At 52.4% G+C, this 20,845-nt stretch overlaps 1 protein-coding gene across 15 annotated transcripts in view; it reads right to left on the reverse strand.

The window, feature by feature from the left end:
- SLC22A23 (solute carrier family 22 member 23) overlaps positions 1 to 13,191 on the reverse strand; it is a 146,330-nt gene extending 133,139 nt beyond the window's left edge. For 2 of the 15 annotated variants that reach the window (XR_012334282.1, XM_073810248.1), the window contains exons 1-2: positions 12,036 to 13,183; positions 3,501 to 3,587 (exon numbers count right to left, since the gene is read on the reverse strand). Coding sequence is in view for 9 of the 15 variants with exons in the window: in XM_073810248.1 (XP_073666349.1) it covers positions 3,501 to 3,587; positions 12,036 to 12,668 (720 nt within the window). In the remaining 6 variants the exon portion in view is untranslated. Of the gene's footprint in view, positions 1 to 3,500; positions 3,588 to 12,035 lie in introns of all 15 variants that reach the window. The other 13 variants (XR_012334280.1, XM_073810246.1, XM_073810250.1 and 10 more) reach the window with 11 other exon arrangements.
- Between the last annotated feature and the right edge of the window lie 7,654 nt (positions 13,192 to 20,845).

Consider the following 20,845-nt stretch of genomic DNA (forward strand, 5'->3'; position numbering starts at 1 on the left):
TACCAGGGCCAGGCACCCAGGGCGCGTAGCTGGGCCTGGAGCGGAGGCACAGGGAAAGGCCTGGAGAAGGCGCGGGGTGACCAGCAGGCGGACTCCAGGCTGGAGGACACTGTGTGCAAAGGCTGAGGCTGCCTGAGGAAGGGTCGGGGCCAGAGCACAGGGTCCTGGTGCTGGGCGGTGGGGACAGTGGCAGGAGAGGCAGGCGGCGGCCGTGAAAACCCGCCAACCAGGCCCAACTCCACCCTGAAGGCCAGGGAGCACAGCGAAGACTGAGCAGAGGAGTCAGAAGAGCCAGTCGGCTACGACTAAGGACAAAAGCACTGGGATCTGAGGCAAGGGGGGTGGAGGAGATCAGAGACCAGAGGACACGGCCCGTCCTGCTGGCGATGGAGCACGCAGGCCTGGGGCCTTGGGGAGATACGAGGCACAGGCAGAGCTCTGGGGCCGCCCTCCTCAGGCTGTGTGCTGGAACTCAGCTGTTACGGGCTGAACTGTGTCCCCTCACCACCACCCCAAAAAGACTCTCCTGTGTTGAAGTTCTGACCCCCAGCACCTCAGATGGGACTATTTGGAGAATGGGCCCTTACAGGGGTAGTTCACTCAAAATGAGGGCACTGAGGTGGACCCTGATTGAACAGGGCTGTCCTTGTAAGGGGGGGATGAGGACACAGACACAGAGGGACGACCGTGTGAGGACACAGGGAACAGGCGGTGTCTACAAGCCCAGGGGAGGGGCCTCGGAGGAAGCAGCCCCGCTGCCACCTTGATCTTGGACATCAGCCCCCAGACCGTGAGGGACTAAATGTGTGTTCCCTTGGCCGCCCCGTCTGTGGGGCTTGTTTCTCGGCCCATAAGGAGCTAAGACACCCGGGAACGACCTTAACGGGTGAGCGACGAAAAGGACTCTCGCAGGAGACCAGGAGGAGAGCAGCTAGGAGACAGACGGGAAATCCAGGCAGCGCACCCGTCCTGAGAGAGCTGAGGACTGAACGGTCACCGCTAAGGCCACAGACAGGTCGCCTGACGTCCCTGAAGCCGTCTGCGGATCTGGTATCACCAGCCTGAGTCGGCTGTGGCACGAGACCCCGAGGCCCGGGTGCGGCGGGGACCAGGCAACACTGGCACCTCCCAAGGGCAGACACGTCGAGAGGGACAGGCCCTCGGTCAGAAGCCCTGGGAAGGGCCACGGCCATGGTTTTCAAGGGCGGAGGATGGATGGAAGGGCTGGGGGACCCTGAGGACACGGCGTGGACAGCTGGGCGTGAGCGCTGCTCCCCTGCGCCCACCCCCCCGGACGGTGAGCACAGACCTCCCCAGGTGTGTTCACCTCTGTGCCCCATGCCTCAGCTCCCACCTCACACCACGCCCAGACCCCTCCAGCTGACACTGGCCTCGGCTGTACCAGGAGCTCCTTCTCTGGGCACAGACGAGCTTCTGTCCACCTGGGTCACTACCCAGGGCGGAGCAAGGCCTGCCACGGAGCAGATGTCGCGAGAGCAGAAGCAGGGGCAGGCTCAACACAGGCGGTGCGGAGGGGCTGTATGTAACCGTCTTCAAAACGTAGGGCAGCAGCTGTGTTCACAGCAGCATTGTCACAAGCACCTCAAGGAGGGAGCCACCCAAGTGTCCACTGACGGGTGATGGACAAACAGAAGTGGTATAAACACAATGGAATATTACTGTTCAGTCTTAAAAAGGAAGGAAATCCTGACACGGGCTACAGCGTGGATGAACCTTGAGGACATGATGCTCAGTGAACTATGCCGGTCACAAAAGGACAAAAAATGGTTTCCCTTATAGGAGGGGTTGAAAGTAGTCAAGCTCACAGAGACAGAAACTAGACGGTGGGGGCCGGGGGCCGGGGGCCGGGGTGGGGGAGAAGGGGAGCTAGTGCTTAATGGGGACAGAGGTTCAGTTCGGGAAGATGAGAAAGTTCTGGAAAGGATGGAGGTGATGGTTGCACAGCACTGAGAACGTACTTAATGCCGCTGAGCTGTGCACCTACAAATGGTTAAAATGGCCAGTTTTACGTTATGTATACTTTACCACAGTTACACAGACATTTTTTAAGTTGGACAAAAACTTTGTGTTTGCTGCAAATGCTCGTGTACACCCATTTGGGAACAGTGGCGTTCCTCAGGATGAAGCAACCAAGGGTGCCCACTTTGTAAAGCATCTTTTAAACACACAGAAAAAGCAGCTTTTAATCTAATCTGGGAGGAAACAGTCTATAGTGCAGATTGTGGGGCTGAGTGTCTAACATCCTTAATTTAACATGACCCCTGGGAGGCTTGTGGCTGGTTTACAGCCCACTGTCTCCTTTGCACTTATTCTTTATTTTTTTAATTTTCAGTTTTGGCCGCATTGGGTCTTCACTGCCGCACGCGGGCTTTCTCTAGTTGCGGCGGGCGGGGGCTACTCTTGGTTGCGGTGCACAGGCTTCTCATTGCGGTGGCTTCTCTTGTTGCGGAGCATGGGCTCTAGGTACCTGGGCTTCAGTAGTTGTGGCACGTGGGCTCAGTAGTTGTGGCTCGTGGGCTCTAGAGCACAGGCTCAGTAGTTGTGGCACAAGGGCTCAGTAGTTGTGGCGCACGGGCTTAGTTGCTCTGTGGCACGTGGGATCTTCCCAGACCAGGGCTCGAACCCGTGTCCCCTGCAATGGCAGGCGGATTCCTCACCACTGCACCACCAGGGAAGCCCTACACTTACTCTTTAAATGATGCTAAGAAATAAAGTGTGACTGTCATGCTAGCAGGATTAAGTGATACAAAGACTGACCCTCTTCCCCACTTTAAAAAAAAAAAAAAAAGGCTGATAAACACTTAACCCGCATTCTTAGGACTTGACATCCCTTCCCACAGGCTCCTGTGACTCAGCTATGGGTTCACTGCTCAGATAAGAAAACTGTCTCATTTCTGGAGCAGGGTTTCCAATGTAAGGAGCCTCCTGGCTCCCTGGTGCCACTGCAGGCCCTAAGCTAACTATACACCCAGAACTAAACCGGTTAGGGCTGTGCCTCTGCCAAACAGACCCTGCAAAAGTGAGTGATACTTTGACTGCAAGGAACCGAGAAAAAGACACAGCAAAGGAGTGGAGAAGCAGACGGACGTGAAATGGGGAAGAAGACGCAGAAAGGCACGGGGAACACTTGATGAGCTTTGCGGTGGTGACACCGGCTCTGTGAACAGTGACAGGCAGTGGGGGGCGGTCCCCAGGAGCAGGGCCCAGCTCAGAAGGGCCGCATGTGGCTTAATGCTCTGCGGCTGCCGTCTTGGTCTTGGGAATCGTTTACGAACAAGGGGCCCTGCATCTTCATCTTGCACTGGGGCCCCACAAGTTTCGTGCTGGTCCTGACTAGAAGAAAGGTTTGGGGAGACCAGGAGACCCGCCCTGAGTGGGGCAGGGGGCGAGGCAATACTCTGCTGCGTGTTTCAGCGTCTGCCCAGGGGCTCGCTCCAAGCCCCCTCTGATCCGGAGCTAATGGCTGAGGGCATCTATACCTGTTTCCAGAAAAGAAGCCTCAGGAGGGGCGTTCCTGCCAATTCCACACGAAGCTTAAGGGGCCGGGTAAGTTTCATCCTGAGTCTCTGAGAAGAAAAAGAGTCCTTTGTCTAAAGCATTTAAGGGTTAAATCATCAATATTCATTTATCCTCCATTAACTGCCCAAAAGATCCATCTCTAGTCTCTTCCACGCCCCAGTGAAAAACAGCTACTGCTGCCCCCCACCCCATGGTCTGCAGGGGTCCCCCCACCCTGGGTAACTGCACCCTGTGCTCTGAAACCCGCCTGTCCTGCCCCAGCTGGACATCGGAATTGCGCCCAGGAATCTGGTGTTGGACAGAGGGGTGCTGGCCTCCGCCTGACCAGGGACCAGGTGAGCAAAAGCCAGTCCGGAGGCGGGAGGGAAGCTGATCTCAGGAGAAACTGATGTGGGTTCCACAAGGGCTCTGAAACAACCCCTGTCCCACTTTCTGGTCTCAGATCCCGGCCTAGGTTTCCTGAGCCATCCCTGCATCTTTCCAGTCAATTTCTTTTCTATTTTTGTGAATTAATGTAATTTGGAATTTGTTTTCATTACTTGCAACCAAACGAGTCCTGAGAAGAGAGGGTTTGACGGCACGTCATACGGTGCAAGTGACGACCTGAGAGCCCGCGGGCGGTGTTCTATTTCAGCAACGACTTGTTGTAGGGGAAATCCACCTAAATCAGCCCATAACCCTGCCCCCTTTCCCAGAAAGGCAGGCTTGTGACTCTCTAGGCCACTTGCCTCGCGGGGGGGGTCAGCCTGTATGTAATGACCAGCGCTGGGTAAACGCTGAGAGAAGCAGAGACCGCAGAGCCAAGTCTGTGGACCATGGAGGTCAGGGTCAATGCCTCCTACAGACCCAGCAGAGACAACACTCCAGGTGGGCAGGGGCCTCTCTACAGAGCCTGGCCCTTCACCCGTTTGCACCTGCCCTGAAGGCAGCTCCCTGATGCCTGCAGTCAAGGCTCGGGTTACCCTCGGCCCCGCTTTACAATTCCACTTTCTCTCTGATCCGCTTCCCCCCAGCACAGCTAACCCAGACTTCTAACTTGGTAGACGGTCCTCCATCGAAGGGCACGGACTCAGATGTCTGGCCCACGACCTCGGTGGAGGTGGAGGTGCAAATGACAGAGCACCCCACCCCATCCTGGGGCCCCCGCCGGCCAGGAAGCCCCTTTCCTTTTCAGATCCCTGAGCCCTGCGGCCAGAGGCCTGCTCTGTTTTCACATGAGAACTCTGAAAACCAGCCAACCCCTTCAAGGGTCTTTCAGACAAACCCCCTGGAGGTCCACCTTGGCGGGACCCCTCAGGCCACCTGCATTGGGGCGTCACGTCTGAAGGGCACACCCGGCTTCCCACGTCATCAGTTTCTGGGCGAAGGCGAAAGACACCTCGGAACGGCATGGAATTAACCACCCCTCCAGATGTGGCTTATCAGGTCCTCCTCATCTAAGCATTTCTGACCTGACTCGTTCAGCCGGTCCTTACCCCACAGAAGAGGAGGAGAGGAATCTGAGATTTCCAAGTGTCTCCTGGAGGGGAGGGGAGGGAGCCCTGAGCCCACTTTACCCGCGAGGCGCCTGCAGGTGAACGGGTCATAACCCACACCTGCAAAGCTAGAGAGCTCCGCTCTTCTCACGACACCAGCGCAGGTGCGCTCAGACACTTCTGCTGAGGATTCGGTGGGTAGAGCGGGGACAGACGCACAGCCAGTGCTGGGGGCACTGCGTGCGGACCCGAAGGATGAACAGGGACCAGCAAGTAGAAGGACGGAGAAAAGGGTTCCAGGAAGTGGGCTCAGAGGCAGAGGGAGCAAAGATTAGGGAAACTGCCCGAGAGGTCTGCACAGCCCACCGCGGAAGCCGCAGGTAACAGCACACAGCCACGCCCCTCCTCAGGCAGGAGCAGGACCGTCTCTGATTGGCCAGTAAAGATGAAGAGAAAGGGCAGCCCCCCCCCCGGGGCGGGGCCCCTGGGGCGGAGGCAAGAACACCCTGCAGGGTGAGCAGGTGAGCCATTCTAACCCTACAGCTAGGGCTCTGGACACGTCAATGACCCCCAGCCTCGTTCTCCTCCCTGAACTGAACTTTGGACTCGAAGATAACACCACAGCTCGCTGTGCCCAGGGCACTTTTACCTACACTGGGTGCTGGGCACAGGTGAAGCTGGCTGAATGAAGTCAGTTCTAGCCGATGGCTTCCCATCTCAGGGTCCTTCGGCCCTGTGGAAACTTAATTAGCACCCTCCCCTTTTGAGCCAGAGGGCAAGAGAAGATGCTAGAACCCTCCAGGGCCGGTGCTTCTCCAATCAACAGCCCGGCAACAGGGTCAGACCCACTTGCCCAAGGCCTGGTCCGAACCTGCCGGCCAGTGGGATTCTCCACGGCTCCTCCGCAGGCCCCCCCCTCGGGCCAGCGGCCTCCTTCCGGCAGAAGCGGGCCTGGCTTCCCCCCTGCCCGTCTGTGGCCCCAAGCAGGGTCAGCGCCAGCCCTCTCCTCACCCCACAGGCTCTCTCCCTGGGCGCCCCTGTTCCCTACCCATCCCTCGGCTGGCTGAGTTCAGCGTCTCATGGCTATGAGTCACCCCATCCCCGTGCTCCCAGCCACCCTGCACCCTTCAGCCCCAGGCTCCCGCAGGCCACAAGGCCCTGCAGATGCCACTCCCTCTCGGAGGGAAAGGCACACACACCCACCCCCTCCTCTGCCTCTCTCCTCCTCAGGCGTCAGTCTCATCACTGAGGCCAGTCTGTCTGGGCCAGGCTCTCTGTTCTCTCTCATTTCCCATTCTTTCCACTCACTTAACTCAGTTTGTAATTAAAAAGTGATGATGATTAGTTAAGGTGCGCCTCGCTTGTTAGTCCATCAGCTCGGTGGGTGCTGTGCTATTTCCGCCCAGCACTGCATTCCCAACACGAAGCGCGAGGCCTGGCCCAGAATCCGCACTCACGTCTGAGAAAGGGCGGAGGGAGGGAAGGAGAGGTTAGGAAAAAACAGGAGTGGCCCAGGGCCACACTCAGTGGCGTGATGATTGCCTAACAACTGTTTCTCGGAAGAAAAACAGACCCAGGTGTGCAGTGTTTGCAGATTTCCACGGTGTAAACGCTCTCACCGTGGCCGTGGCCGGCTCCCAGCCGCCAGCCCGCATCCTGAAGGTGTGGCCCAGCCGGCTCCCGCACCGGGACTGACATTTGGTGCCCAACGTGTTTTTAAATGACATCAACTTTTGACTCGATCCTGCCTGGGACTGAAGGCCAGAATGAACTGAGACTTGCAAAACAACGCTAAAGACAAGAGGTTTTGCAGCTGGTCCAGAGCAAGAAGGTGAAGGAAAGGTGAGACCTGGGGACGAACGCTGTCCCCCAAAAGATGGAAGAGCTGCTTAGCAACTGTGCAACTTCCGGCGTCTCCATCAGTGAGGACCACACCAGATTCTGTGCTTAGGAGCTCGTCATGAGCAAGTTGAAGCCTGTGAGAAATGCTGTTATACCCACTGACCTAACATTTATTTCCCTTCCTAGCAATTCATCCTAATGCCTCAATAGAAGCAAATCTGACACCTACAACACCAAATCAAAAAGGTACTGAGATCCTAAAAATATTCGAAGAAAATGTGTTTTTTCCCTAATATTCCAGGATTATAGAAGTCCTAAATCTACCACAAAACCCAGAAACCATAAAAGATTCACTTGACTCTCTCCAAACCAGAAGTTTCTGCATGACAAAAATACCATGAACAAAATCAAAAGGCAAACAACAAACCAGGGAAAACCATTTACAAAACATCCAAATTGCTTCATTTACTTCATGCATAAAGTCCTCCTATAAATCAGTAAGAAAATAACGCCCCCCCCAAAATACACCCAAGAAGGCAAAGGATGCGAAGAGACAGTCCAAAGAAAAGGAAACACAAATGGCTCAAAAGATTTCAGAGATATTTAACCTCCCTCCTAACAAGAGAATGCAAATGACAACAACAATTTCTCACATGTCAAACGAGGAGACATTTAAAAGTATGACAACCCCCTGGGTCAGGGAGGGTGTGGGAGTGGGGCCTCACACCTTATGGATGGAAGTGTGAAAGGGCAATAAGATCTCTATGGAGAGCACTTTGACAACATCTGTCAGAATTAAAATGCAGCCCAGTTTGACCCTCCACTTCTAAAAGTTTCATGTGTGGGGGAGTTTCATTATATATTATGTAATAACAAAGACTGGAAATAACCGAAATGCCCCCTTGGAAGGTGACTTGTTAAATTATTACACAGAAAAGAGTGAGGGGCTCCCTGTACTGATACGCACCCATCCCCAACACAGGTGAACAAAAGGTCTGAAACAGTGTATACGAACAGCTTGTGAGAGAAAAATATATAAATGAAAATATACTTGGAATATTTCTGGAAGGATACATAAGGAACTGGTAACCATGGCTGCTTCCAAAGAGGGAAACTGGAGGCAGAGATGGCGAGAAATGTTACTTTTACTGTTTGCTTTTGGTCCCATGTGATGCATTGTCTATTTCAGTAAGTTTCTAAACACAGTCACGGCACAAAGATGTTCACTGTTGTGTTGTATATAGTAGACACACGAAATAAAATCACACTAGGATGACCTACCGGTGAGTTATTTCTAAAGATATTCCTATTGTGATGACATTGTAATTATTTTTCACCCTAATTAAATCGTACTGAGTCACTTTAAATAACTTCTAATCTTGAGCCCCAGAAAAAGAATTCAAATTACTTCCTGGGGTATTTAAACAACTCTCAGGTTACTTACAGGATAAAGGCCAGCAACCTGTGAGAATTCTTGGCGAACAGAAAAAATATTAGAAGACTGGAGATAAACATCTTAAATTTCACGTACAGAAAGAGAGTGTTGCTAACATTTATGGTAGGCAAAATTCTAGGGGTTATTCAAGGAAGTGGAGAGCACTAGAAACCAACAAGGGTTCACTCTGAACACTGCAGGATAAGATAAACCATGCAAATCACTGGGAGGAGTATTTTAAAGTCAGCAGAGTTATGTTAAGCACTGACAATCTTTCTACGCGGCTGGGGATAAAACACAGAGCAATGAACGGCATTTGGAAGTTGAGGACCAACTTTCTGGTCCACTCAAGGCTGGTGAACTGACTTAAAATCCAAGACAACACTCAGTGTTAAGACTGCCTTAGACGGCTCAACATTCTTAATCAAAGGAAATAACAGGTGAAGATGTTTTGAAGACTTGATAGGGCAGCACAAAAGAAAGGTGGTGGCACCGGCACCATCATCATCATCATCATTATTACTATTCCGAAGGCATTGCAAATTCTGGTTAACAAATACCAGGGACCAAGGCAAAAAATAGAAACGAAAAAGATCCTAACAGGAGAGATCTAATAACCCCAAACTAGCAAGATGGAACCTACATGGTGCCCCACGTCACACGAGCACAGGCTGAGAAAGCCCGGACATAACGGGATCCCATCGAGGCCCCGAGGTAGACGGATGACACGTCTACTGAAAGCCTTAATGATCGACTGTAAGCTTCATTAGTGAAGTGTCCAGTGTCTTCTCTTCTGATCAGGACACGCAGGCCGTGCCTATTGTGTTCTGGGTGCCATGCTTAAGAGATACATATGCCACGTGGACCCAGCAGAATGGTGAATTCTGTCCCGTATGGAAGGACTGAAGGAGCTGGAGATTTCTTAGCCAGGGAAGAAACCAGTCCTTGGGTATCCTCAGGTATCTGAGCACATATTATATGAAGGAAAAAGAATCATTCGGAGGAGAGAGCTGCACAAACAGGCATGAGATGACCCGAGTTATGTCCACCAAAAAGCACAACTCTCTGCAAGGAAGACTAACCAGCTAACGGGGTTCTGTGCAAGGCACAGCCACGCCGGGGATGGCACCCAGGAGGGGAGAGACTCTTGTCAGTTCCAAGACCCCTTTTAACTGTAACAACCTGGGACTCTATCTGCCTTGACAGTTTCACGTGTGTAAACGCTATTATAGCCTGTATACTAGGCTATACAATATATGATATAGATATTAATGATATATATCTAAAACATATATTTAGTATAATGTAACACGTGCCTGGTGGTTCTTCTGTATCCCCCTCCCCATCTAATACCTGAGGAGAGAACTGGCCCTCTATCGCAGGGAGGCACACACCTGCTGAAGGAAGTCTGATGATAAAGACATCGCACGGGGCTTTTGTGAGTGGGAAGATCGCGGCGCTCAGTGGGGGAAGATGGTACAAAAGGCAACTTCTCAGACCCTGAATTTTCATCCACTGACAGAAGGAGAAGCCTGCCACTTCTGCTTCCACTTGCAAGCCAAGCTGACAGGCACCTGACCTCTGGAATCAGCACCCATCACAATATGCCTTCCACGTCTGTACATCTGATACAGGATCCAGCGGACACCGCCATCAGAGGAGAAAGCCGGCCTCAGTATGAGCCAAAATGTGCTTAAAAAGCTCTTGAAAGCATTGGTTATGGAACAGAACGGTCCTTTATTTAGATCTTATTTGAGCGTGAAAATCAATATGTCCTTTTTAGTCTTTATCTTACAGGAAAATGCGTCTCTACCTATTGCCCCCAAGTGTTCACCTCCCGGACTGCCTTGTCAGCTGTACATAACTGACACACCCCAAACCATGCTGCACACCCTCGTGCCATTTTTGACCCCTCGAGTGCTCACTTGGAATACCTGTCCGGCTCTCCAAGGCGCCTCCATCGCCTGCTTTCAAGAACTGTTCTCTAGTTTTCTACTCCCACCATCCATGGCAGGGTCCCCACCACTGAGACAATGATACTCTGACCCACCTCCTTGGAGGCTGACTTCCAAGTTGGCCTCCCCTGTGACCCCGGAACAGAGCACCCTCTACACACGTCTGCTTCGATCCACATCATTCCTCCTGTACTCCAGAAAGAGGGTCAAAGTATTTGACAAGTTGCAAATCCTTACTTTCACAGACATACAAACAGTATTAAAATAGTCACTGTTCTTAAGTTTTCCGTGCTGGTAAACGACAACCAGATATTGACCTCCGTGGATGGGAAACAGTCACAGAAACGCCTTGGCAAAGGACAGGCTGACCGGCGGGATCAAGGTGAACCACGCTAGAAGGATCTCCCCACTAACAGCTAAGCCAGACGGTTCCCGGAGGACAGCTCATTTCTCGCCAGGCTGGTACGAGCTGAAGACAAGGGTTATGATGATGTAAGGGTTTCATCTTACACATCCATGCGGCACAACTGTTCACTAACACACGTTTGGGGCGGGGGGGAGATACATGCACATAGATGATTATAAACTGTCAAATTTCAGTCTTGCATTTAAACAAAGCGTTTCAAACTCTGCCCAGAACAGCTCCAGAAGTGGGAGAAAGGTCTACATTTACTTTGAAAGGCAAATTAGTTATTTAAAACACAGAAGGGGCACAATAACACAAGTTGTTTGACACACTGGCATACAATCTCTCTTGTATGTTAAGAAATCCAGAAAACTGTAGCTGTCTTAGGCATCGATTTTCTAGTACTGCCCCTTCTCCATCTCTATGACGGCCACATATCTCTGGCAAACACTCCGACTCCATTTCCCAGGATGCAGCACCTCTGCTAGAGGGCCCCCCTGGGCTGGAGCAAGTCAGATGTCCAGGTAAAGCTGGCCAGGATCTGACCTCAACGCCTGGACAAAAGGGCTGCTGTGTGACAGCAGGGGTGGTCCCGAAACGCCACAAATTCTTAGCAGCCTTCCTATACTCCAATGGTGTTTGCTACAGTCCCGAGAAGACACCTGAGGGAACACTGGGGTGGCGAAGTCCAACGTGAAATACGCCGACCTCTGGGGAGGACTGAGCTCGGAGAAAGGGAATCTTCGAAAGCTGTTTGCTTCTCTGGCTACAGTTTGAGCTCTTTAGTCAGCTTTAGTCTGTTTCCAAAGCCAGCGCTGGATGGCTGACGTGTGCCCAGAAGAACACCTGGGAATAGGAACTATTCTGGCCGAGGCTGTTTCTTTGTGGGAGACTTGGGGACAGCTGGCCCGGCAAAGGGCAGAGCCTGGGGCCGGGCTCCAGCGGGCAGACCTTGAGAGGGGCGTCCTCCAGGGCCAGCTGGTGACCCATCAGGCCTTGCCCTCCGCGGGCCACCCCTGCCTGAATGAAGCGACAGCTCGAGGGTGGGGGAGGGAAGCTCCAGCCTTTGCAGAGGGAGGGGCGCCCCTTCCGTGGGTGCTTTGGGACAGGAGTTTGGGTGCCAACTCGGAAGGCTAAGGTGCCCCTTGGCGTAGGTAGGCAGGGCCACCGCAGAGGGCTGCCGGAGCCCGGCTTCACACCCGGGCAAACACATCTGTTTGGGGGATGGAAGGACAGCAAGCCCACGTGAGGTGCGAGGACACGCGGGCTCGCACCACTGCGGGGACCCGGGTCTGCACGAGGGCGCGGGGAAGGGCGCGAGGACCGCGGAGGGCACAACGCTCGGGAGCGGGACGCGGGGCCGGGGCGGTCGCGGCCCTTACCTTGCTGACCACGTTTTGTACCAGGCCTGTGCGGAGGCCGTAGTCCCACGCGTGGCAGTCGCAGTTGGAGGCGTTGTCCCCCTTGTCCGGAGGGGACGGCAGGGGCGGCGCGTCGCCCCCTTCCGCGCCGCTGCCGTTGCCGAGGGGGCCCGCCGTCCCCCAGGCGACGGTGGAGAAGGGGGTGGTCGGGGGGCTGGTCCAGTTGGCCAGGTCGCCGCCGCCCCCCCGGGCCGTGGCCGTGACCCCCGCCGGCTCGGCGCCCTTGCCGTCCTCGCGGCACCAGAAGTTGGGTTGGTCCAAGAGGAAGGAGTCCGAGAACTGGCTGAAGCCGATGAAGAGCGCCGGGATCCAGGTGAGCAGCACAAGGGTCTTCTGGTAGCCGCCGCCCAGGCCCCCGAGGAAGGGCAGCACCGACCCGTCGTAGTCCAGCAACAGGAGGCTCGGGTGCGGGCCGCCGGCGGCGTGCGGGGCGGGCAGCGGCTGGATGTCGCCGCCGCCGCCCGGGCCCGCGCGTCCCCCGAGGGGCGCCGAGGCCGCCGCGTCCCCGGGCGGCAGGGCGCCGTTCTCCTCGGCCGCGGGCGGCAGCCGCCCAGGGACGCCGCCCGCCGCCTCGCGCCGCCGGTCTATCGCCATGGCCCGGGTTCGCGGCGCGCGCAGAGGCGCATAGAGCGCAGCGGAGGCTCCCGCGGGGCCCCGGGCAGAGCGCGCGGGCCCGGCGCCGCCGCCGCCGCCGCCGCCGAGGAGGGCCCGCCGCTCGCAGGGACGCTCGGCTGCCGCGCGCGTCACTGCGCCCCCATGGCCGGCCACCCGCGCCCGGGCTGCGGCCCCGGCGGGCGCCGGGTGGAGGGCGGGCAGAGGCCGCGGCCCTCAGCCGCCGCCGCTCATCGGCTCAGAGGCCCGGGCGCCGGCGGCCGAGCCCGCCGCTCTCCGCGGCTCCGCGCCCGACGCGTGAGGAGGAGGAGGAGCGGCGCCGCGCCTGTGCCTGTGTCGGCCGGCGGGAGCCCTGCGGAGCACGGCGCGGGCGGCTCCGCGCTCCCCGCGCGCCCGGGATGTATTTATCCGACCCCAGCGCCTCCCGGAAGCCGCGAGCTCGATGCCAGCCTGCCGCGCCGGCCGCACTCCCCGGCTCGGCTCCGCGGCCTCCCTCCGCCTCCCGCGTCCCGGCCCGCCCCCTCTCCCCCCGCGCGGTGGAGGTAACGCGGCACCTGCTGCGCCGGCTCCTGCGCGCGAGCGCCCCCTCCGGCCCGCCGCGGCGCCGCCGCCGCCACCGCCGCAGCAGCCGGGGAGGGGCGGGGACACGGGATGCCCGGCCGCAGGGCGCGAGGATCCCCGCCAGGCTCCGCTCCGCCCCCGGCAGGGAGAGGAGGAGGTGCCACGACTGCGGGCTCGTGAGGCTGGCGGCCCGGAGGGGGCGGCGCGCGCTGAGCGGGTGACCGGGTGGTCCTCAGGCTCGGCTCCCGCGGTGCCGGCTCTCGGTGACCTCTGTTCTTCCCAAGTGCCCGCCACCAGCTGCCCGCACCCCACGCCAGGTCCCGAGGCCAAGGGTCGCCAGTGTTCGGGAGCAACCCTCTTGCGCTGTTTCGAGGTGCTGACACGGTTGATTTTCGAGTCGAGGGGGCGCATTTGCCAATTTCAGGTCGTGTGTGACCCGCAGCGTCGGGTCACCCGGGACCGCCCGCAGCACCCACTCCCAAATCGCCATTTCTCGTCCCACTCCTAAAGAAATGCTATGTAAGCACGAGGCCGGAAGGATATATTGCCAACACCGAGTTATATGTACATGGCCGTGAACGGTGCTGGTGTCCCCAACCCCCTCCCCAAGATGCATTCCGGTCTCCGGCGGAGAGCACAGGCGCACACGCGGAGGCCGGACCCCCCTCCTCTCCCGCAGTCCCGCGCAGACCGCGTTGGGCAGCGCCGTGAGAACAACACCGCCCTGCGGCAACCGGCCGCGTTCGCGTGTTTCCTACTGCGCCCGGGCCGGCGGGCCCCTTCACCAGGCGTGCCCAGTGATAGGACCCTTGACGTTCTGAGAAGTTTATTAATGGGTGTCTCTGATAGAGCAATCCATTTCCAGCCTTGTTTGGGGGGGGGGGAGTGGGAGAAATGCTTTTGCTTTCCAAAAGAATACACTCTAAGCTGCATATACTGAACATACTCCTGCATTTCCATTATTTGCTTACATTTTTAACCTGCAGTTCTTTTTTGTTACGGGCAACACGTACTTACAATTTAAAATACTTGCACACCAGAGAGAGATTTCTTTAAACGCCTTCTAGCGCACCGGGCCTTGGGGGCGGGGGGGGGGGGGGTCGTGGACTCTGGTGTGGCTGAAAAGGGGAGATTAGATACGCAGGGGCAAAGGAAACACCAAACCTCCGAGAGATGGGTCCCAAAACCTGCACGTATTTTAACACTAAGCACTTGTTAGTGTTCAGTATTTCAGTAAAGATTGAACTTTGCAGGGTTGACTTTCTGATACACACTCTCACTCAGTCCTCATGGGCCCCCCAAGAGGTGGGTCTGCAAGATGAAGCTGTAGGGTTAGGGCGTTGCCCGCAGCAGAGCCAAACTTCTGGCTTGGAACCAGATCTTCTGACTTTGCACTCCAGGATTTCTCCGTTTCAGAAGGCAGGGGGAACAACACCAACAAAACCTCAACAAAGCAAGCAAAAAAACCAGCGAGAAAATCATAGGAAAGAGTTTTAAAAGATATTTGTCAATATGCATTTTTAGGTGGGAGAAGCCCTAGCGCTGGGGCGGTGGCGGGGGGGGGGGGGGTTTCATTGCCAAGCTGTTACTAGTTCATGTCTCAAAAAGGTGATAAAAATCCTCAAATGGTACATTCCGAAGATTTGGGGACACACTCGAAATGGTTCCCTTTAAAACTCAAGCTAAAAAGAAGCCACATAAGATGTTTGGGATTAGTCAGCTGCAGCACTGACACAGGCGTTGTAATTAAATTGCTGATTAGATTAGGGGTTTCCCTAAATCCCTCTTGGATCAATATGCCCCCCAAATCTACTCAGGAAGATGAAAAGGTAGCAATTAAGCTGGTCTATAATTTATTAAGACATACCACAAAAAGTGACCTCACGGAGGGACCTAGAACCAAAAGAGCAAAGAGAAAGAACTGGAAACTCTGATGGCTGCCGGGTTCACGGGCTCCTATACGGCAGCCACTCAGGCACCTGCTATCACATTACCCTAGTCTACTTTCCTGCACTGTAGTTTTCACCAAGTGCTAGTTTTCTTGTTTACTTATTTATCTGCTGCCTCCTCCCTCTAGACTGTTCCTGTACTCGGCTGTATTTCTGGTGCCTGACACACGCAAGGCAATATGTATTTGCTGAATAAATGAGTATATCCAGTTACTGTCACCGAGTCATATAATCTGTTGGGATCCTCCATCTCTGTTTACTTTGCTTCTTAAGTCACCAAGCAGCCTTTTCATGTTTGTTTAGTCTCTCAAATATAGTGCTCAGATCAGGCAGCAGGAGAATTCAAATGCTCTTGACAATTCTATGCCTTAGTGGAAGTTATTGCGGTTGGTGGGTTAGCTCCCAATGTGAAGTTCTTGTGGGCAGTTATCAGTCTGCAGATGGACGGTTTGTAGGCCAAAAGCAGCTCACAGACTACACACGATGCTTCCAGAAAAATAACTGCCAACATTTGAAAATCGGGAGATTGAACTTTTTTTAAGTACATCGCAGAAGCCCTGGCCCTTGTCATGCCGTGTTTCCTTGGAGGGCAATGGAAGGACAGGAGTTCTCCAGCTCGCCTTGTTTCTGCTGGGCACACAGGGATGTGAGTACACGTCACTTGTCTGGCCCCGGAGAACATCTGAGACTGTGACCCTAAATTTATGTTAGTATCCCGAACTCACTGATCTCTATTTCTCTTCCTTTGAAAGCACGTTAAATAATCTGTCTGTTTGTAATTTTCTTAAAATTGAGAAAGTAACAAGAAGAAATAAAAGATACAACCAAATCACCGATGCACTTGAACAATTTTATTTCCTTGGAGATAGCAGGAGGAAAAAAAATATTTAGCTTACTTCTAAAGTTGACAGAGATCTAATTTTAAATCCTCCATAATTCTGTAAGAGTTAGTTTCAAGGAATTGGTGTCATGGTTAATTAACTTAAAATGTACAAAGCAATCATAGCAAATGGATTTCACATTGGTTTTTTTACCTGTATGCTCATGTTTCTTCTTTATACTTGAAATATGGATAGATATATTTAAAAATATGACGTCCTTTTTTTTTTTTTTACTGCAGTTTGATTTCTTCCTTTCAGTTAGCTATTTGAAAAGTAGGTTATCTTGATTTTTGGAGGATGGGAGAAAGTGATATGAAATTACTTCAAACTCCACTTGTGTACACTCGAACATTATTTACATCATTCTTTGACTTTTGGAATGTTAACTTTGACTAACAAGGAATTTGACATTTACAAGACCTATCATAAATGAAAATTCAAAAGCTATTTTTGTTCTGTTGAAGAAGTAATAAAAATGTCACAAAATCTATCCAAAAAAAAAAAAAAGAACTACAGGTAATATCTTGAGAAGAACTACTTACTGGTGGAGTACAAGCCAATTCATTCTTCCTCATCAAAAGACCAAGTGAAAAGAATTAACAAAGTGAAGATAAGAGTTCTATGCAAAAAGCTATTCAATTGTAAATGTGATTGATAGGACCGAATTAAAAGCTTGGTTAAAATTTAATTTTGAACTCTTACTGAGTTTAAAAACAGTCAGTATAACAAATTGATCTAGAATTGGAGGTTGGCTTTTGTTTGCTAAAAATCACAGATGTCACGTTTGCCTTATCGTGGTTAAGAATGTTCATTGTGGTATCATTCATATGTAGAATCTAAAATATGATACAAATCAACATATCTATGAAGCAAAAACAGACTCACAGATATAGAGAACAGACTCGTGGTGGCCAAGGGGGAGGGGATGGGGAGGGAAGGAATGGGAGTTTGGGAGCAGCAGAGGCAAACTATTATACACAGGATGAGTAAACAAGGTCCTACTGTAGAGCACAGGGAACTATAGTCAATATCCTGTGATAACCATAATGGAAAAGAATATGTATGTGCGTGTGTGTGTGTGTAAGCGTCACTTCGCTGTACAGGAGAAATTAACAGGACAACCGTGTGGCTGTGTCAAAGGGATAAGCTCCTGATTTGAGCAACAAAATAAAGTCGTGTTGGTTAATAACCCAAAGTATGAAAGAACTATCCCCAGATCCATACTGATATAAACAAATGATTGAATAAAGAACGAAAGAAATGGGGAAGAAGCGAAAAATCTCCCCCGTGGAAGAACGGTAGATACTGTGTGTAGGTACATGACCCTTGAGAAGGTGGAGCATTAATTCAACACTCATGAAGTGCGGGCTGCCTACAGTGTTTCCTTCCAAAGAGGACAACATCGACAGGGACAAGTCATCTTGAGAGCATGTAGCCGTGACCTGGTGTGATGAGGAGGGCCTTTACCTCTGGGGTCTTCCTCCCCCAAACCCATAGCTCCACTCTAACCAGGAGGAAAACACCAGGCGAAACCCAGCTGAGAAGTTCTACAAAATACCTGACCAGAACTGAAAACTGCCCAGCTCATCAAAAGCAAGGCAAGTGTGAGAAACCGTCACAGCCCAGAGGAGCCCAAGGAGACGTGACGATCAAGTGGGATGGGATCCTGGAAGAGAAAAAGGACATCTGTCAACACTAAGAAAATCCGAGTGAACTATAGACTTTAATGAATAAAAATGTATCAGTATTGGCTCACTCGTTGTGACAAATATACCAGACTAATGTAAGATATTAATAACGGGGACATTAGGCGTAGGGTATATGGAACCTCTCTGTACTATCCTTGTAATCTTTTTCTATAAGCCTAAAAATATTCTCAAATAAAATTTTTAGTTTTTTAAAAAAGGTGATTTAACACTCTTTCCAAACACGATTTCATTTTAAGCTCTAAATCAGTAATTTCCCTCTGACTAGGTTCCATCTTTGTGATACATTTTTAAAAATTTTATTGACGTAGAGTTGATTTACAATTTGTGATGATATTTTTAATCAAGTAAAGATTTCATGGTTCGGAACTCAAAGTCGATGGGGGAGCAGAAGAAAAACAAAAAAACAAAGAAAAATAAATTTTAATAAAAAGCTTGTTTTAGTAAGTGATTTTTTAAACTACTCCAAAATGTTAAAGACGCCAACAGCACTAAACCTGCCTGCTGTAGTCCAGTCTCCGGTCTGTCTGAAAGGCCGGCGGCGTGGAGGGTGAGCCTTGAGCCCAGTCTGAGGGTCATGACGACTAACTGCTCAAATTCTCCTGTTTCATTCTAGTTTACATTTCCATCTTTTACCAAGTTTTGATCATTGACCCAGAAATGCACTTATATCCAAGTTTTCCTTTAATTTTTCAGTGTTTTTTCCTGCGGCCTTGTTAACCTACTCAAAGATTCCATTTCTTTAAAGTTAACATAGAGCCTTCAGGGAGGCTGCAAAATTCATGTGTGTGGAACAAGCAGCCGCTTTTAGCGAACAGAATAGAGCGGCCGTAGCCTCCAGGTTCATGGCCTCTGACAAGAGCGTCTCCATCAACCAGAAAATGCTGGGAATATAAATCTAAGGGCATTCAAGTAAAACTCCATTTTCTAGTGGACGTCCCTAAAGGCCAGAGCCCTGATTTATACGCCGCAGGAGGCCCCCTGCCTGTCACAGGGCCTGGCGCTCAGTAAATGCTTTTGGAATGGATGAAGAGTGGGCTGATAGATAGGATTTTGCCAGAAAGAGAAGAGGGAACAGCGGAAGGAAGGCACCAAGGTGCAGGGAGAATTACACGTTTGTGAAGGTTTAGGGACCTCATGGCATTTCCATCTTATGATTTAATTATGGTATTTATAGAATAAAATTTGACGATATTCTTTGTGAAATAATAAGAAATATATCTATGGGTCTCTGCCCCTGGTTCCTGACACAGGACTCCGAAAACCCTTGTAATTTCCTAAGTGATGAGAACACGAGGAGCATCTCTTGTTCTAATATTTGGTCTTTGACCCCCGTTCCTGACACAGAGGTCCTGAAACCCTGGTAATTTCCTGGGTGATAGGAGTGTCTTTTGTTCTAATGAGGTGACTCTGGGTCTCCAGAAACACCGAGCCATGATGAGAAGCTTGGAATGTCCAGCCACCCTCCGTGTTTCTCTAGAGAGGGAAAAGGGGCCGGAAGTGGAGTTAATGACCCATCATGCCCACGTGAGGAAGCCTCTGTAGGTAAAATCCCACTAGTGTGGGGTTCAGAGAGCTTCCAGGTGGGTGAGCACAGCCACACGGAGGGGGGTGACGCACCCCAACTCCAGGGGGACAGAGGCTCCTGCAGTCAGGACCCTCCCAGACCTCGCCCTGTGCATTTCTTCATCTGTGTCCTTTGCTATATCCTTTAATAAACTGGTAAAGGTACGTAAGCGTTTCCACATCTGTGAGCTCCTCTAGCAAGTTAATCAAACTCAAGAAGGAGGTCATTGCAACCTGTGCTCTGTATCTCAGCGGTCCCCACCCTTTTTGGCACCAGGGACCGGTTTTGTGGATGACAGTTTTTCCACAGACTGGGGCTGCGGTGGGGAGATGGTTCAGGCGGTAATGCAAGCGATGGGGAGCAACGGGGAGCGATGGGGAGCGACGGGGAGCGATTGGGGAGCAATGGGGTGTGACAGGGAGTGACGGGGAGCGACGGGGAGTGACGGGGAGTGACGGGGAGCATTGGGGAGCAACGGGGAGTGACGGGGAGCAATGGGGAGCGATGCGGAGCGGCAGGTGAAGCTTTGCTCACTCCCCCTCCACTCACCTCCTGCTGTGCAGCCTGCTTCCTAACAACCAGCCCGTGGCCCGGGGGTTGGGGGCCACTGCTGTAGCTGGTGAGTCAGAAGCACAGGTGATGGGCGGCCTGGGCTGGAACTGGCATCTGCAGTGTGGGGAGGGGTGCCGTCTTGTGGGACGGAGCCCTAATCAGTGGGATCCGAAGATAACTCTGGGTCAATAGTGTCTGAATTGAATTAAAGTGTAGGACCCCCAGCTGGTGTTCAGAGACTTGCTTGATGTGGGAGAAAACCTCCCACACGTGGTGACCAGAGGTGAAGTGTTTGAGCAGCAGAGGAGACTCACAGGTGAGAAAGACACAGTAGAGAAGAGCATGGGGAGGAAAAAACTGCACTTTCCAAAAGACTATTTTAGGGGCTTCCCTGGTGGCGCAGTGGTTAAGAATGCATCTGCCAATGCAGGGGTCACGGGTTTGAGCCCTGGTCGGGGAAGATCCCACATACCGCGGAGCAACTAAGCCCACGAGCCACAACTACTGAGCCCGTGAGCCACAACTACTGAAGCCCGCATGCCACAACTACTGAGCCCACGTTCCTAGAGCCCGCACTCCACAACAAGAGAAGCCACCGCACTGAAAAGCCCGCGCATCACAAGGAAGAGTAGCCCCCGCTTGTCGCAACTAGAGAAAGCCCGCATACAGCAATGAAGACCCAACGCAGCCAAAAATAAATAAATAAAATTTTGTTTTTTAAAAAAGACTATTTTAAATATCAACATTAGGAGTTTTGAAAGGACGTTAAGAAAATCCTAGGGAAATACCTCACTTTAGAAAATGGCTTTATTGAGGTATACTTTACATACACACATTTTAAACGTACAGTCCAGGGATGTATACACCTGTGAAGCCCTCACCCCCATCAAGATACAGACGTCACCCAGAAAAGCTCTGCTGAGCCTCTTTGCAGACAGTCCCT

The sequence above is a fragment of the Tursiops truncatus genome, chromosome 10, assembly GCF_011762595.2.
Source record: "Tursiops truncatus isolate mTurTru1 chromosome 10, mTurTru1.mat.Y, whole genome shotgun sequence".
NCBI classification, from domain to species: Eukaryota; Metazoa; Chordata; class Mammalia; order Artiodactyla; family Delphinidae; genus Tursiops; species Tursiops truncatus.